Source organism: Petaurus breviceps, unplaced genomic scaffold (assembly GCF_028583685.1).
Source record: "Petaurus breviceps papuanus isolate PSGF00001 unplaced genomic scaffold, PetGlider_PUasm1.0 91041, whole genome shotgun sequence".
In the NCBI taxonomy this organism is placed as follows: domain Eukaryota; kingdom Metazoa; phylum Chordata; class Mammalia; order Diprotodontia; family Petauridae; genus Petaurus; species Petaurus breviceps.
Window position 1 is genome coordinate 21,936,603 of NW_027187400.1, and position 18,853 is coordinate 21,955,455.

General features: G+C 39.7%; 1 protein-coding gene across 2 annotated transcripts in view; it reads right to left on the reverse strand.

Moving 5' to 3' along the window:
- VPS13D (vacuolar protein sorting 13 homolog D) overlaps nucleotides 1-18,853 on the reverse strand; it is a 361,069-nt gene that overhangs the window by 268,321 nt on the left and 73,895 nt on the right. For both annotated transcript variants that reach the window (XM_069078269.1, XM_069078268.1), the window contains exons 26-31: nucleotides 17,660-17,882; nucleotides 12,710-12,920; nucleotides 5,748-5,919; nucleotides 5,478-5,590; nucleotides 3,688-3,897; nucleotides 89-354 (exon numbers count right to left, since the gene is read on the reverse strand). In XM_069078269.1, the coding sequence (XP_068934370.1) occupies nucleotides 89-354; nucleotides 3,688-3,897; nucleotides 5,478-5,590; nucleotides 5,748-5,919; nucleotides 12,710-12,920; nucleotides 17,660-17,882 (1,195 nt within the window). The remainder of the gene's footprint in view (nucleotides 1-88; nucleotides 355-3,687; nucleotides 3,898-5,477; nucleotides 5,591-5,747; nucleotides 5,920-12,709; nucleotides 12,921-17,659; nucleotides 17,883-18,853) is intronic.

The following is an 18,853-nucleotide window of genomic DNA, read 5'->3' on the forward strand; positions in this document are numbered from 1 at the left end:
ATGCATTGAGGTCCTAAAGATCACATTAAGAATCAATAAATTGTGCGTCTAATTTAGTCCAATATGGAGGCCTGCCACATTTGCTCACCTGTCACATTGACCTTGACTTCCAGGTGCCTCTCTGTAGACACAGGAAGGGAAGACCGCTTGGTAACTACCCCACTTTTCACTGTTTTGGGGAACACCATCGTTTCGCTGTTATAGTTACGTTGGCGGGAAGGAGGGACACTGTCTGGTTTCTTGACATCACTTGGAGTGTGGAGAAAATCATGGACCAGCAGTAGCCAGTCAAATATGAGGAATACTCGGAGGTTGTTGAGAACAACTGTAAAACAGGAGGAATCCTTGGTAGATCTAGAGGAAGAGAAAGAGAAAGAGAGGACAAAAAAAAACAAAAAAGTATGCTGTTTCCATCTGATCTTTTTCTTCACTAGTTTTGGCATTTGGTATTCCAATGTTTTCTAAAACAAGGTCAAGTATTGGTACAGAGAGAGCATGAGAACTGTAACAATAGAATGAGCCTCTAGCTAGAAGTACGATAATGCAATAGACTAGTCTCGGGTTGCTAACAAAGCACTTGGTCTCCCTAGTGACTAAAATATTTTTCTTTATTGACTCCATGTTAAAATGGAAGGCATACTAGCTGAGATCTAAAGTGAAATAAACCAATGTCTCTTCAGGATTTAGATCTCTTGACCTAAAGAAGAAGGTACAAGAAACAGGATAAAATCAGAGAAGGCTGAGGCATAAGGGAAGGGGTGGGTATGAAAAAAGAATAGCAGATGTACAGCTACCATAACCCCTCAACTCCAGATCTATATTGGATTTCCAAGGAGATCCAAGTATTGGCCTCAGAGTAACATATGGTGAAAGGTGTGCACGCACATGTGTGTGTATGTGTGTGTGTTGTGTTGGAGTGTACAGGGAAGAATTGAAGTATGCTTAGGAAGTCCTTACAATGACATGCCAGGTAACCTTGGCCCCAGTCCTCCAAGAACAGGAGTTTCCTTTGAGTGAAACACTACCCACTGCAAGCTGTTCTTACAGAAGGTAAAGCTCAGTGTCTCCACCCACTGCTATTACTATTAATTCAAAAGAATCTGACTTGAGGAGGTGGCCATAATTGGTTTCCCCAGCCTCTCTGGGGAAATCTGGCTTGCTGTTTTCAAAAAAGGACAGAACAATGAATGTCTCCCTTCACACAGACCCAGCATTTATCACAAACATTTTCCCTTTTGTCAGAGAGAAAAAATGCTACCCTTAGTGAACTTTTTCCACCCCATTTTGAATGCAAATTGAGAGGGGTAGGCACTTAATTTGATGATCTAGAATGTCAAAGTGTGTCTGATCTCCTTTGCTGGAAAATATTTCAAGCATTTAAATACTGTGAACCAATTTATATTTGACACACACATCACAGCTAGGAAATCTCAACAGAGGGATAATTCTTCTGTGAGAAGCTTCTGCACTCTGAAGTTACAATCAAGATGGCATTTAACCCCCTCACCACCAGGTTTTCTTTTCTTTTTCTTTTTTTTTTTTTTACAAAAGCCAAGTTAAGACTTAATCATTTAGTTGCAAGAATTTATGAGCCAAAAAGGAGATGATACTCAGTCCAGAAAAATAATGCTTTAAGACTCCCTATCTCCCTATGTAAAAAAATATGGCTGGTAGGACAAGTGACCGTCAAAGAGCCAGATCAGACAATCTTAAAGAGCAAGCCCCAAAGTAGCTGTGTTCTAAGATGGACCCAACATGCTCCAACTTCCTCCCAGCCCGGGGATGGGGAACCTGTGGCCCTACAGGCCCTCAAGTGCGGCCCTTTGACTGACGCCAAACTTCAGAGAACAAATCTGCTTGGATTCCGCCAAAGGACCTAGAGTGCCACATATGGCCTTCAGGCCACAGGTTCCCTACCCCTGTCCTAGTCCAATTTTGCTCTTCAAAAAAATGTCCCCTGTACATCAAAACCCGCTTACCTGATTTCATGAATTAAATGACTAGAATTTAAGGGAGGCAGGGGGGTGTCTGGCAACTTTACTGGACCTTGAAGGCCTGTGAAAAAGTACTCTAGAGCCTCATTTGGCATTTATAAATTAAGCACCTACTATGCATGCCAAGGACCATACCTGCTACCATGCTTGATAATGCCTGGTCTATGGTGAGTATTTACTAGTTTCTCATTCATTCATTTGTTCGTTCGTTCATTCATTCATTCATTGATCCAGGACATGGAATGGTTATAGCCTCTGGCCTGAAGGCACCTGCCTGCAAAGGAATTCATCTACTACATCGCTAGAGCAACTTCACATAAAAACAGTTCATCACTGTCACCACCGCCATCTTCATCCTCTCAGGGATCCTGTGCTAACCAGACACGAATTCTCTTCCAGAGTCTAGCACAGACCTCCAAGCACACAGTAAGTACTTAATGTATGTATCTATTGATTGACCACTTGAATCATCTTGCAGGGGCATTTTTTTCATCATTTCACATTTTTTCTAGTCTTTCTTTTACTTAAAAATTTCATAGCTATAATATATCTCCTGGCAATGGGCCTCAGGAGGGTGAACACTTTTAGTGGCGTGTCTTTTCCCAAAAACTGAATATATACTTGCAGCCTGATTTCTCTTCAATTAGACCTAAATTCATTCGGTCTCCAAGTCTCTGCTTATACATAAAACTTATTAACAGTACAGTGCTCTTGCATGAGAAAATGGGGAAAATGATGGGAAAGGAGCTAAGGTTATGTTTATATGTGAAGAACTGAGGGATTTTACTCTAAAACTACTTTTATTTCAATTATTTGCATATGCTGTTGTTTTTCTTCCTGAATCACTTGTTTTAAGTGATTTGACATGGGTAGACATGGTTTAAAAAATAGTAGGTAGGTTTATGACTATGGCTCAATTCTGAATTTCTAAACCTCCATTAAGTAAAAAGAAAAAAAAAGAAAAACTCAAGAGAGACATCTATTGGCACAGAATTCCAACTGCAGGCATGACTACCAATAGTTCTGAATTCACTACACAAGGAGCTCTAGATTATTAGGCCTTGGGAACTGATTAGCTAGATGTGAACTGAAAGGAAAAGTCAAAGATAAACCAAGGGTTTCCTGCATAAGAGACTATGTAAACAGAGCTGCCACAAAATGAAACAGTGAAGTGAGAAGGAGAAGTAAGCTTAGGGAGAAAAAGACAGCAAGGTAGTCCAGTGGGTAAAAGGCTAGGCCTGGAAGTCAGGAAGACCTGAGTACAAATGTGACCTCTGACATCACGTGACCGTTAGCAAGTCATGTAACTTCTGCCTGTCTCAGTTTCCTCATCTATAGAATGGGAATAATAGCACCTCCAAGGGTTGCTAGGAGAATCAAATGAGAATACTGGTAAGGAGTTTTACAAGCTTTACAGGACTCTCTAATTGCTAACTTTTATTATTATATTAAGCCAAATTTTAAATCAACTTGATGCAATTGAAAGCAGATATTGGAGTTAGAGGCCTTGGACTGAAGGGATCCTGACCCTTCTTCCTCCTACCATTCAGCTTCCTACCAGTAAGTCAATTGTCCATGTAGTGATTCCCCAATTCCACAGAACAACAGTCAGGGTGATTGCATCAGAGAGCCTTGATCCATTCCTCTGCCATCACAGAAGGTAGCCAGAGATAAAAAGATTAACTCCCATTACCTGAAATGCAATTCAATCTGAATGGACCCCTGGGTTGTGCTGTTCTTTGAGGGCTGAAAGATGCAGTTGAACACATTGGGCATGCCAAGACTGGTCTTCTGCCCAGCATAGCGGGTGTCAAAAGCCATCATGGAGTGGGAAACCAAGTTTATGGATTTGGTTTGGTTGGAAAAACTTTCAAAAAGCAGCTTGCATTTCTTAAAGTCAAACCTAAGGAAGGACACGTAAATCAAATAAAGTGTTAAACACCATTTTTCTAGTTCCTACAAACAAAAAGTTAACCATGACAGAATAGCAAGCCCAGTAGCCTTGGGCTTGCTTCTACCATTAATACGTTAGTAAACTCAAATAAATGACTTATTTTTTTTCACAGACTCTAAATTGGAAAAAATGTCAGAGGGTACTTAGTTCAGTCTGAGCCTGAGCAGAAACCCCCTCAAGGTCCTGGTTTCCTGTTTGCCAAAGAACATGTCTTTCTCCCAAAGGGATATATAATGATGAAAATTTACAACCAAAAATTCATTATATTCCCAATGTATCTGCATCCAAATTATCTGCCACAATTCTGAAAAGCCAAGATAACAAAGACTCAAAGACTGCCATGTATATAATGCTTTAAGATTTACAAGAGGAAAAAAAAAAAGAAAAGAAAAAAAAAAGATTTACAGGAGGGGTTTTTTCATCACTACCTTGTGAGGAAGAAAGTATATTCTTTCCCTATTACAGAAGAGAAAACTCAGAGAATTTAAGAGGCTTGCCTCTAGTTACCCTGTGTGTGACTCCAGTGTTGGAGGTGAGACCTGACACCAAGTTTAATCCCCACTTAGATCATTGACTCCATGATGCCTCTCCATATGCAATATCCCTTAAGTCAGTCTGGGTTAGTAACTGTACCAAATGATGCATGAAAGTATTTAAAAAGGTCACCAGTTCCATGTGACATTCCATGTGTTCCTTCTTATCTCAGGATCACAAAGTGAGGTCACTTCATTGCCAGGGGCTGGAACTGACTATCAGGAGCAGGGAACTCCTCCTTCTGCCTCTGTCACAGATTCTGGTCCTCCATCTGCCATTCTGGGCATGCCTGCATCTTTTCTAAAGGGCCACTAGGACTTATTAAGAAAAACAAACTAGGGGTGGCTAGGTGGCACTTGACATTTGACCTGAGTTCAAATCCGGCCTCAGATACTTGACACACTTACTAGCCATGTGACCTTGGGCAAATCACTTAACCCCAATTGCCCTGCCTTTCCCCTTCCAAAAAAAAAGAGAAAAAAAGTTAAAAAAAAAAAACTTGGGGCAGCTAGGTGGCACAGTGAATATAGCACCAGCCCTGGAATCAGGAGGACCTGAGTTCAAATCTGGCCTCAGACACTTGAAACACTTACTAGCCGTGTGGCTTTGGGCAAGTCACTTAAACCCAACTGCCCTCCAAAAAGCAAAAAAAAAAAAAAAGTGTACAAATGTGTACCAAAATGACAGGATTGACTCAACGTTAATAGAACATCCACGGAGAGTGGTTTTCCCTGGAAAAGGGATGAGTCATAGGGAGCCGCCTCCAGATCCTAATCCTCTTGACCCCTGTGTACTGGTTTCTGAAATGAAAGGGCAAATTTGTGCACCTGAAGTACCCTACCAGTAAAATCACAGGGTCAAGCCATTTAGGTCCAACCTGGACCTTTGGGTCTTATCAGTAGCACCTTCTCAAAACCTTAAGCTAAACAAACATGTGTCATATGTCAAACTCTATAAGCACACAAATCAGTGGCAAATGGCTGTTCAAGCTATACCTGGCCAAGGATCCAGCCCCTTCTTTTCCATTTTTGTCTTTAAGTTCTAGACTGACATTCACCATGTCTATGAGGAAACACATGCAAGTATAGACTTCACCACTCAGCACAGTCTGTAAAGGAAAAATGCTAGTGAGTTTAAAACAATGGCATTTCAAAAAACAGAAGAAAGCAAACAAAGTAATGTGTTTCTCACTCCCTCTGTTCTTGGGGGAATGTGAGGAATCCACATCAGGTATAATTTATGAAGCAATACAGGGTTTCACTCACATGAATTCTGGGATCTTGTAAGTCATAAGGACGCATAAATTCCTCAATGGGCTCTCCAAGGTTGTTTTCCAATAAACCACGAATCAGCTTATATTTACATAAATCCAATGAACAATGAACTGAGGACAGGTTGCCATGAATGGATATGTCTGGCACTGTATGACTTATTTCCCTAAAGAAAAAGAAAAGGCTGCCACTATTAGCAAATTACCAACTTAATAGAGGTATTTTAGCATGGCAGAACACAGAAGAAACAGACCTACCAGCTGGAGAATCTTTGGGATTTCACCTTGCTAATGACATTTCCCATAGAGACAAAGGGATCACAGACTTTTAGTGAATATACACTCTCATTTGCAGGAAGAAAAAAACTAGGTGGGGCAATGGTACTGACAGCTGGGCAAATTTAAGTATTAGACGATAAATACTGCGTAAACACATTTATGTTAAATTGAAGAATAATAATAAAACAGGTAAAGCAAGCAGAAGCCTGGGAATAAAAAAGCCTACTACTAAGTCTGGCTTTGTGAAATCTTGAATCCTCTCCATGCTTTAGTCTCACCATCTCTGAAGAAAGGGATGTTACATATCTCCCTTCTCCAGTACACTGAACAGTCATAAGATGTCTCAAATGAATTTGAGCTTTGTTGGAGGGAACACATTTTGAATTTATTAAGTATGTGAATGATGCTTTGTTTCTCAGTTTTAAATGGTCCAAAAACACCTTACTGGCATGATCATTAACCAAGTATTGTTGAGATTAAAATGTCCAGATTATTTATCAATCTTTTATATTTTTTACTCAAACAGAAACAGCTACTCTTACCATTGAAGAATGCAGCTAGCTCATCTGCCTACACCTTAAATTTGTTTTTCAAGGTTCATTCCTTAGCCCTCTAATTTTATTTTTCTATATTTCTTAGAAATGTTTCCTACTCATATGAGTGACTCTCCAAACTGTATCTTTTGCTTTCCGCTGCCTGGTCACCAGGAGCAATGCCACTTGTTCCATAGCAGGGAGCTATGGAGCTCCTGTTTCCTCAATCCAACCCTCATTACCAGGTTCCAACCAGGAACTGAATGCTCCACTCTCTGTGACTCCCTCATCCCCACCTGATGCGAATGTCCCAGAACTTCACTGCACTCTGACCCCTGGATCCACTGTTCCCTTGGGTGGTGACCATTTGCCCTGCCATTGCTTCCCTAGGCTCCCAGGTCCTTGCTATCTGCCCTGAAACTTTCCCTTCCAAATTCTAAAAACCATCTGGCCTTTCCATCTGCCATGGACTAAACTCTCTTTTATGTCTTCCCAATGAGAGTATAAGTACCCCAAGAGCAGAAACTATGTTACTTTTCTATCTTGGCCCAGTGCTTGGTACACAGCAAGGACTTCAATAAATGGGGTTTTTTTCCCTGTTGAAAGAATATTTGTTTTTTTTTAACAGCATTCCCATTTATTAAGTACAGTTTGCTTTTTCTTTTCAAGTTGTAGGTTTCTGAGCTATCCTGCTTATATGGCCTTTTTCTCTTTTTTTAAATTTCTTTTTCATTTTTTAAAAATAATTAATTTCTTTATTTTTAGTTTTTAACATTCACTTCCATAAGATTTTGAGTTTTGAATTTCTCATCCACTCTGCCCTCCATCCTCCCCAAGATGGCATGCAATCTGACATAGTAGAGTTCTACTTATACATTAATGTTAAACATATATTCACATTAGTCATGATAAAAAGAAGAGTCAGAACTAATGGGAAGAACCATGAGAAAGAAGAAACAAAACAAAACAACAAAAGAAAAGAAGAGCAGATAGTCTGCTTCCCTCTAAGTTCAGACTCCAAAGTTCTTTCTCTGGATGTGGATAGCATTTTCCACTGTTAGTCTCTTGGAGTTGTCTTAGATCCTTGCATTGCTGAGAAGGGCTAAGTCTGTCAAGGTCAATCATGACACGATGTAGTTGTTACTGTGTACAATGTTCTGGTTCTGTTCATTTCACTTTGTATCAGTTCATATAAGTCTTTCCAAGTCTTTCTGAAGTCTACCTGCTCATCATTTATTATAGCACAATAGTATTACATTGCATCCATATACCACAACTTGTTCAGTCATTCCCCAATTGATGGATATCCCCTCAATTTCCGATTCTTTGACATGTGGTTTTTTTCCAAACCTTCATTTTCAGTTGTTGTTGGTTTTTTTTAGTAAATAGTATTTTATTTTTATGTGAAGATAAGTTTTCAAAATTCATTTTTTATAAGATTTTGAGTTCCAAATTTTTTCTTCCTCCCTCCCATCCCTTCTCCTCTCCCTAAGACGTTAAGCAATCTGATATAGGTTATACCTGTGTAATCATATTAAACATATTTTCACATTAGTCATGTTATGAAGGAAGAAACAACAAAAAGAAAAAGCCACAGAAAAACAAAAAAGTGAAAACAGCATGCTTTGCTCTGCATTCAGACTCCATAGTTCTTTTCCATCTTGAGTCTTTCAGAATTGTCTTAAGACCACTGTATTGCTGAGAAGAGTTAAGTCTTTCAAAGTTGATCATTGCACAATGTTGCTGTTACTGTGTGTAATCTCCTAGTTCTGCTCACTTTACTCAGCATCGGTCCATGCAAATCTTTCCAGGTTTTTCTGAAATCTGCCTGCTCATCATCTCTTGCAGTACAGTAGTATTCCATTACATTAATATAACGCAACTTGTTCAGCCATTCCCCAATTAATGGGCATTCCCCCAATTTCCAATTCTTTTGAAAACCAAGCCAATACAGGGGAATCTTTAATTGCCATTACTATCACAGGGGGCCAAAAAAAAAAGGCTGTTATAAATATTTTTATACATGGAGGTCCTTTTCTCTTTTTTACACTCTCCTCGGGATACTGACCTAGTAGTGATACTGCTGAATTAAAGGATATGCACAGTCTGATTGCCCTTTGGTCATACTCTCAAATTGCTCTCCACAATGGTTGGATCAATTCACAACTCCACCAATAATGTTCCAATTTCCCCACATCTTCTCCAACATTTATTATTTTCCTTTTCTATCATAAAAGCCAATCTGATAGGTGTGAGGGGGTACCTTAGCATTGTTTTAATATGCATTTCTCTACTCAACAACATTTTTTCATATGATTATAGATAGCTTTAATTTCTTTATCTGAAAACTACTTGTTCATATCCTTTGACCATTTATCAACTGGGGAATGATTGTATTCTTATAAATTTGACTGAGTTTGCTATATATCTGAGAAATGAGGTCTTTATCAGAAACACTCACTGTAAAAATTGTTTCCCATCTTTCTGCTTTCCTTCTAATCCTGGATGCACTGGTTTTGTTTGTGCAAAAACTTTTTAAATTTAATAATCAAAATTCTCCATTTTGTATTTCATAATGTTCTCTATCTCTTGCTTGGTCATAAATGCTTCCCTTATCCATAGATCTGACAAGTAAAATATTCCTTGTTCTCCTAATTTGCTTATGGTATCATCCTTTATGTCTAAATCATGTAATGCTTATCATTCCATTCTATTCCATCTCTCTCCTACACTCCAGGCTGCATTTTTTTTTTTTGCTTTTTGGAGGGCAATTGGAGTTAAGTGACTTGTCAAAGGTCACATGGCTAGTTTTTTTGTATTAAGTGTCTGAGGTCAGATTTGAACTCAGGTACTCCTGACTCCAGGGCCAGTGCTCTATTCACTGCGCAACCTGGCCACCCCAAGGCTGCGTTTTCTTTTGATCACTGGACAAGACAATGTGTCTAAGACTGAGCTACAAAAACAACTCCTCATCCTCCTGATTTTCCCTTTTTCTGTTAATGGCTGTACTATTCTCTCAACTATCCATTTCTCATACTCCAGATAGTAGAATTACTAAGAGCAATGATTGGAAGCTTTATTTAGGCCCAGTCTAAAAAAAAACCTTCTAACAACAAAAGTTGTCCAAAAATGGAATGTTTCACCTTGGGAGGGGTGAATTCCCCCCTCATCAGACATCTTCAAGTAAAGGCTGGATGACCATGTGTTGAAAAAAATTCTCATTAAGGTATGATGAGCTAGATTAGATGGACGCTGAAAGAAGGCCCTTCCAACACTGAAGTTCTGTATTTAAGGAGAAGTGACTTGGCCAAGGCCATTCAGCTAGTCACTGGAAAATCTGGGAATAGAACTCAGGTTTTCTAAATGACAGTTCTAGGTTGTTTCCTCCACACCATGATAATGATCAAAGAACAAAATTTTTTAACAGCATTAAACAGTAATAACAGCTCACAATGCTACAGCCCATTATAATTTACAAAAGACTTTCATTACAACAACCCTGTGAACTGGGTGGTGCCAGTATTCATATCACTGCCATCTTACCAATAGCAGATCTGAGTCTTAGTAAGAAGTTTCATAACATAACAAAGACCACAGAGTTATTAACAAGTGGCTGAGCTGAAACCTGAACTCATATAGGGGGAATATACTATTTGACAAAATCAAATACAGATCAAAAGATCTGAACTTCAAAGGCTAGTTCGGCCACTTACTAGTTATATTACCTCAAGAAAGTTATTTAGCCTCTCTGGACCTCATTTTGCTCACCTGTAAAATGGGAATAATACCTATGCAAATTACTTCTCAGGGCAATTCTAGGGACCATATTAAACCATGTATAGAAAGCACTCTGAGGGGCAGCTAGGTGGTGCATTAAGTAAAGCACCGGTCCCGGAGTCGGGAGGACCCGAGTTCGGTTCCGGCCTCAGACACTTAACAGACACACAAAAAACTAGTCGTGTAACCTTGGGCAAGTTACTTAACCCCAATTGCCCTCCAAAAGGCCAAAAAAAAAAAGGCACTCTGTAAACCATATGTATAATATAAATATCAGTTATAATTATTAGCACAACCCAGATTTTCTTACTCTGAATCTAGTGTTCATTATTTTTTTTTTAATTAGCATCAATGTGGCCAAAATTAGAAGGAAAGCAGGAAACTGGGGGAAATTTTATATCAAGTTTCTCTGGTAAGGATTTCATTTATCAAGTTTATAAGAAACTGATCCAAATTCATATAAGAGTCATTCCCCAATTGATAAATGGTCAAAGGATATGAACAGGTAGTTTTCAGGAGAAGAAATCAAAGTTACCATCATATAAAAAAAATACTCTAAATCATTACTGATCAAAGAAATGCAAATTAAAACAACTCTGAGGTACCACCTCACACCTGTCAGTCTGGCTAACATGACAGAAAAGGAAAATGACAAATGCTGTAGAGGATGAGGAAAATAGGGACACTAATGCATTGTTAATGGAGGTGTGAACTGGTCCAACTCTTCCAGAGAAAAATTGGAACTATGCCTAAAGAGTTATTAAACTGTGTGTATCTTTTGACCCAGCAATACCACTACTAGGTCTGTATCCCAAAAAGATCAGAGAAGGAAAAGGATCTATATATATAAAAAAATATTTATATCAACTTTTTTTATGATGAGAAAGAACTGGAAACTGAGGGGATACCCACCAACTGAGGAATGGCTGAACAAGTTGTGGTGTATGATTGCAATGGAATACTATTTTGCTAACAGAAATGATGAGGAGGAAAGTTTCCAAAAACCCTGAGAAGAGTTATGTGAACTAATAATACAAAGTGAAAAAAGCAGAACCAGGAGAACATTGTACATAGTAACAGCAACATTATAACAATGATCAACTCTCAAAGACTTAGCTCTTCTGACCAATACAATGATTCACAACAATTCCAAAGAACCCATGATGAAAAATGCCTGTCTCCAGAAAGAGAACTGATAAACTTAGAGCAGACTAAAGCATTTTTTAAATTTTTTTCACTTTTTTTGCTATTTTTTTTTTGCAATATGGCTAATATAGAAATGTTTTACATGACTTCACATGTAAAATAGGTATCATATTGCTTGCTCTCTCAATAGGCGGGAGAAGGGCTGGAAGAAATAAAAGAATCTGAACTCAAAAATTAAATAAATGCATGTTAAAAACAATTTTTAAAAAGGTAGCACCATTGTCATGATTATAAGCCCAAGTATGAAATGCCCCCTTTTCCCACAGATTTGAAATAGTTTCAAGTTTTCTTTGATGACTTAATTAAACTCAGATTAATAAGCAGAAGCCATTTGCAAAAGGCACCTGTTAGATACTAATTACTCACTATGAAAACTATAGCCCTAAAAGTTGTCAAGAGAAAAAGTTAACATTTTAATACAGTAGTAGCTGAGGCAAAAGGCATAGGCAAGACTGGAAAAGAGGAAGGTGGGAAGAATACTGTAAATATTAGCAATAATAATTACATCCAGTATCACATGTCTAAGTAAGCTGTTGTCATTACTAGTTCATTAAAACAAATGACAGTATCTATATTTTAGATAATTAGAATGGTTGGGCATGCATCTTAAAGAAAGCATGATAGAAATGAAAACAAAACACTTAATTTCTAAATAATAAAGCTCTCACATGACAGTCAAGTCAGTAAAACAAAATGCAGATAGTGCCAACTATAACTGAAAATCATCCAGAAATCAGTTGAATAACTGAAAAGAATGAATCACACAGCATCCTAAGGAGAGGTAAAATTGTGTTACTAACCCAGAGAAACAAAGAAAGTGATAATAAAGTGATTTACCCAGTCATGTTGATGACCATTATTTCATTTGATCCTCACATAACCCTACGAGGAAGCTACAGTAGGCATTATTATTTCCATCCCAGAGATGAAAAAACCAAGGTTCAGGATAAGCAAAGTGACCTATTCCCAGGTAGCCAGTGAGGAAGTGTCTAGAGGAGGCTTGGCACCCGGGTCTCTCCTGACTCCACATCCATTCTTTCTAGGGGCTGGACCAGGGACTGCTCCTGAGGGCCCCTGGGTCCTGCCAGCCTTCTGCAGGGCTTATTTCACTGAATTCAGTCTCTGCTAATAAAAGACAGTTACTTGGATGTTACAAACTCACTTGTCCAAATTCCTTTCTACCTGCAGTTTCAGCCTGCAGGGCTCGGCCAGGAGGCTTCCACCTGCCTGTCGGACAGAGTAGGATGGGAAGGTCAGGTCACTACCAGCATTCTCCAATGTCTTTGAATCTTCCCGGGGTCGTCTCTCTGCAGCAAAGATGTCCATGTCTTGCAGGTCCACAACGATACAGTCCAGCAGGCAAATGTAATCTTCTGCAAAGGGCCAAAGAGGAGGACAGGATTAAAAACCCTGGACTCCTGCTGGTAAAGATCATGTAAGAGAAGTCTGGTTTTCCTTCAGTACCCTTTCACCTCTCGCTCCACTGCTGGAACTCCTCTCTCTGCTCATTCAGGTGCCCAGGGTCCTACACTGGCTCCCCACCCTGGGCCAGTTATCCTAGTCAGGCAGTGATTATTGTATAGAACCAGAGAGTGTCAAAATAAGAAACCTCAGATATTGTCTAGTCTTGTCCCAAACCCAAGTATGCAGTCCCCCTCTACACCCCTATCAAGTAGCCATCTGCCCTTTCCTTAAAGACTTCCAGTCTGGAGGAAATGGGGACATTCATCATGGCACAGTGTTAAGAAGGAAGGTGAAAGTCCTGTTCTACCCTAGCCTTTCAAACCAGAACTGAATTACTGTATTCAGTACGACTTCAAGAACAGTACAGGGGAGGGGGCCCAAGATGGTGAGGAAATACTATGCCATCAAGGGTTCAGCATGTTCGTCCCAGAGAAGAATAGACTCCACAGGGGATGCACCAATTGTCTTCAAATAGTTTAAGGGCTATGATGTGGAAGAGAGACTAGATTTGTCCTACTCGTTCTCAAAAAACAGATGCAGAAACAATGGGTGGAAGCTTTATAGAGGAGGGAAGGAGGAAAGGAGGATAAGAGGGAGGGAACAAGCATTTATTATATGCCTACTATGTGCCAAGTACTTTACAAATATGATCTCATTTGATCCTGGGAAGTAGATGTTATTACTATCCCCATTTTACAGTTGAGGAAACAGAGGAGAGCAGAAATTAAGTGACTTGCCCAGGGTTACATAGCTAGTAAAGGTCATCTCTTCCTGAGTCCTGGCCCATTGCTCACAAAGGTCAGAGTGCTCTTAAGACACTTTTCCCTCAATCTGAGGGCTAGAAGGCATTTTTTCAGAAGTAGTCTATCGATTATTCCTAGGAAAGAATGCATTTAACCCAAATCAAGAAGTTTTCATCTTTTCCTTAAAAAGTTTCAATAGAAGCTGTTCCAAAGCCACACTCTGTCCCCAGTCTAAAGTCCTACAGCCTTAAAGGTCAAAGCTTCTTCCCTAAGTTGACACCAGTCTCCTCCCACTGCCCACGACGTCCTGCCCTGCCTTGAACATAGCCTAAGTGTTTCTTCTCTCATCTCATGACACTCATGACTATTGCCTTCAAACTGCTTCCCCAGTGAACTCCACTCTCCAGCCAAAAAGCAGCATGGGAGTAAGAAGGTCTCTGAGCAGACAAAACATCGGTCACAGAAGCTGTGTGGGTCAAGATCAGCCACTTCAGTCACTGAAGAATACCTCAAGCCCTCCTCAACCTGAATATGTCCACTTTTACTTCACATAGAGATTCCCCACACAATTCTAACCCACTTGGTCATCTGGCTTCCTAGTATACAGCAGATGGAGGCAGCAAACAGAAAGCCATCAGGGCTAGGGGCAACGACACACCACCAAACAGTGCCATCTGACAAACGATGCAGGAAGGAAGAATCAAATACACTCTGAACAGAAGACAATTCTCGGCCTGTCCCTGAGATGCTGAGTGGGAGTCAGAGGCTGTGGGGTGTACCCAGATTCCACTTCAGCCAGAAGCCTCTGTCAGGGACGTACTGCTAGCAGAGGTGCAACCCACATGAACATTACTCCACAGTGGGCCACTTCATGCAACTGGTGACACTTCCCAAGCCTTAAACACTTCCAACTCCAAGGATTTCTGCTTCTAATTGTGAACACCTCAGAATGTCGAGCTGGTTGAGGCCTTGAATGTTAAGCACCAAGTCACCTTGATCAGGGTTGATAATAATAAGAAACTGGGTGAATGGAAGCCTCTGCAGAACTGACAAGGAGGAAAGGCCTCCTGAGCTGCTTGGCCGCTAGTGCCTTGTTAAGGAGTGTCGCAAGCAATCTTGGACCAAAGATATTAGCAAAGAATTTTTTAAATGTAAGAAATGAATAAACAAAAACCTTGATATGAACTGAAAAGTTAAACAAATAAGTAAATAAATGAATAAAAAAATAACAAGTAAAGCCAAGGCGTCTAGACATAAACTTAAACCCTGCAATAACCAGAAGAAAGCTTTACCAAATTAGAGCCCAACATAACTTCATGTTCATAATAATGGACCCTGGACAGCAGGAAAAAAATCAAATCATGGGCAGTATCCTCCATTTAAATAGACAGACAAGCAATACTTTTTCAAAGACTTCTATCTATAACGATTAAAATAAAAATACATACCCTTATGGGAAGATATAGTTGTATTAAAATCTTATTTTCATGGAACACCTCATTCCCCACCCAAAGACTATTAAAGACCAGCTATATTGGAGATCACTATACTAGGTAGACAATATCTATTATAGAAGAAAAAAGATCAAACACTAGCCAAAACCTGACTCAAAACAGAAGGTATTACAAGCAGAGAACAAAATCACAGAAACTATAAACTCACTATGGAGAAATGACAAGAGAAATATTTATAAATTGTGTACGTTCTGTGAACTGTTCAAAAGAAAAAGTCTACCCTTTTAAGAAAAAGTCATTTCTGTCAGTGGAAAATGGAGAGAAAAACAGCTCTGTATATATGTTAACTTGGCCTTGCAGAGCAGGGGGAAGGTGATCAGAAATATGATGAAAGGGAGATCAAGATCAGGCTTTCCAATGTAATGAAAGCATCATCCTGGGGGACATTGACTACAGGGTTTGCAAATAAGCTGGAGCTGACTATGCACACTAGTACTAAGTGACTAGTTTAGACCACTGAGTTTAACGAGAATGACTAGTCTAATTAAAGCTTTAGGAACAACAGTCACTCTGATGAGCACCAGAGAGCTGAGGAGCTAAGTCAGGAAGTGTAGTTATCACAATAGGCTCAAAACTCGATGAACAAAACTAAGTCTAGTGTCATAAATTCAATTAAACAGTAATTGATACTTGATTATGGAAAGAACATCCATCTGTGGCTGGCACTTTTATTTCTCTTAAGTAGCATTTCTAAAGGTATTTCCATTATATTTTAGATCTATAATTCATCTTATAGACTTAATTTAATTTTTTCATAAAAAGTTCTATTTATTTATTTTTTTAAAAAGCAATTAAACAATTTCAACAAGATCATAAACTTTATCCTGTTACTTATACTTGACCACTGAGAGCAAAATCACTGGATCTAAATTCTATTAGTTAAAAGTATTTCTGCCACCTGGTGTCAGTCATTTGAATTGTAGCCACAATGTTCCTGAAAAAAAAAAGCCTCTAGCATATGCCTTGTCAACTCAATTCTGTTTAAATGGTAGCAATAACCATAACCTCATGAGAATGTACAGATAACTTAAAGATGGTAAGGATAGCAAAAAAACAAAACAAAACTGCATAGTAAAGTCAGGATCCAAAAAAATTTTGGCAAGCTAAAAATTTTGTGAAATCAATTAAGATGAAATTGGAAATGGAGATTCAAGAAATACACTTCAGAAGAACCTCACTAGGAAGGCACAGTTAGACAAATGTATCTGAAAAGGCAATGGAGGTTTTGGTAGAGCATGAGTTTCAGTGAAATCATGAGTGTTATGAGAGTCAAGAAATCTAAGGGAAACAGTAAGAGGGAGGGAAGGAGGGAGGGAGGAAAGAAGGAAAGAAAGAAGGGAGAGAGGGAGAGAGGGAGGGAAGGAGGTGAGAGACCTGCTGTTCTCTGCCCTGGTCAGAGCATTAATAGAGTACTGCTTGGTTCTGAGGATCACTGGGGAGGAAGGACAAAGATAAGCTAAAGAATGCCCAGAAAGGGGTGACTAGGTGGTGCAGTGAATAGAACAGTGACCCTGGAGTCAGGAGGACCTGAGTTCAAATCCGACCTCAGACACTTAACACAAAAACTAGCCCTGTGACCTTGGGCAAGTCACTTAACCCCAACTGCCCTCCAAAAAGAAAAAAAAATTTTTTTAATGCCCCAGAAAGTTGGAGAACTAGAATGGCAAAGGACCTGGAGTCCATGTCACAAGAGACCTGGCTAAAATGGGGGTGCTTAGGCTTGAAGGAGGCATTAGGACAGTAAATCTACCTCTACATACTTGAAAGGCAGAGGTAGAGAAGAGGGATTCCCATAGAGAGGAGGGATTTCCCTTGCTTTCTGTGATCCCAGTGGACAGAACAAGGAGATGGGGGTACAAGCTGCAATGAGAGGAGACCACTTGGCGTTGTCTCAGCAAAGACTTCCTAAGGATCAGAGCTACCCAAAAGCAGGATGGGTTGCCAAAAACCCTTCCCAAGGCTAAACTGGCCTCCTGGGTGCTCTGTTTCCTGCCTCCCCTGCCTTTGCAAAGGCTGTGCTGTGAATCATGGCTCCTCACTCCACTTCTTGGAATCCCAAGCACAAGGCAATGGTACAAAGCAGGCCCTAAACAACTGTTTCCCTCCCCTCCCTCAAGTCCCAAAATAAGGCTGGATGCCCTCTTGCCCAGGATGTTGTAGGCTGAGGTGCAAGTTAACTAGATGGTCACAGAGTTACCTTTCAACTATAAACCTATTGTGCTCTCGAGGACAGCAGCAAAACAGAGGAAAACTCAACCTTTTCATCCTAGCAATAGAAAATACCAGCAAAATGCTATTTATCTGACTGACTATTCAGTTGTCAAATAAGTGCATTCTGTTGGGAAAGGCTGTTTTCTCCAGCCTTCCTAGGCAGGTTCTTTGCTCTCTCACCTGGACTACTGGGAGCATGGCTGATGGGGGACTGGGCCTGCTGCTCTGGCAGGCTGGTCAGAGTACTGGCCACAGGTTCGTTCTTCAGATGTCCTGAGCTGGTTCCAGCAGGGGGTGTCATGAAAAGCCCCTCAGACTGGGTACCCTTGGAGTCTTCAACACTCACTGTTTTCTTCATGCTGTGTTTGGGAGTGCCCAATGGGGAAGACAAAGGGGCAGATTCCTAGGAATGAAACAAAATAAAACCAAAATACAGAAATTAGGGGATGGGGTGGGGAAGGGGAAATGAGAATTACTATGTCTGTGATATTCTGAGGAAACCCCAGGACTTAAGAATTATAATAACTCCAAAATATTCAGCACTTCTTTCACCTTCCAGCTCCCATATCCAAAACACTTACCTAAATAAATTTTTTCAAAGCATATTTTTATAGGAACATAGCCCAGTATTTACGAAAAACTAAAAAGTCTCTAAAGGGAGATATCATTTTGCCCAAAAGCAAATGACAAAATGCTCATCGCTTAGGTGGATTTAATCCAGGTTAAACAGAGCACAAGCACGGTTCTCATATCTATATTTTTGATACCTGTAGAAAATGCACACACACGTGTGTATATGTATATGCTATGTACATATGTGCATATATATATATATGTATTTATACCTTCTAAAAATCTCATGAACTTCTAGTGAAATCAGACCCAATTTTAAACACTATCACTCCAAGTGGAATCTGTTTGCAAAAGATCACCTTATGGAAATCTCTGAAAAGAGAACGCTCAGGCATTTAAACTTCCAATCTCTCCTTTTAAATATAGAAAGCACAGGCAAACATTATACACACGCATTTTCTTTAACTATAAGTCAATGAATTAATTGTTTTGAGAAGCACAAATTTACAGAGGGGGGGGAAGCCTTGAATTCAGGGTCACATGAGACTTGGATTCCAATCCCACCTCTGGGACTTAGCTGTGTGACCTTATACAAGTGACTCAGTTTCTCTGAGCCTCAATTTCCTCATCTGTAAATGGAGATAATAATAGTTGGTAGTACCAACTACCTCTCCAGATTCTAGTGAGAAAAGCTCTTTGTAATGGTAAAGCACTATAAAAATGTGAGCTGCTATTAAATCACTGCTCATCAGGATCAAGAACAGCAAGGGCAAATGTACAAACTAGGAAACAGTTAAGATA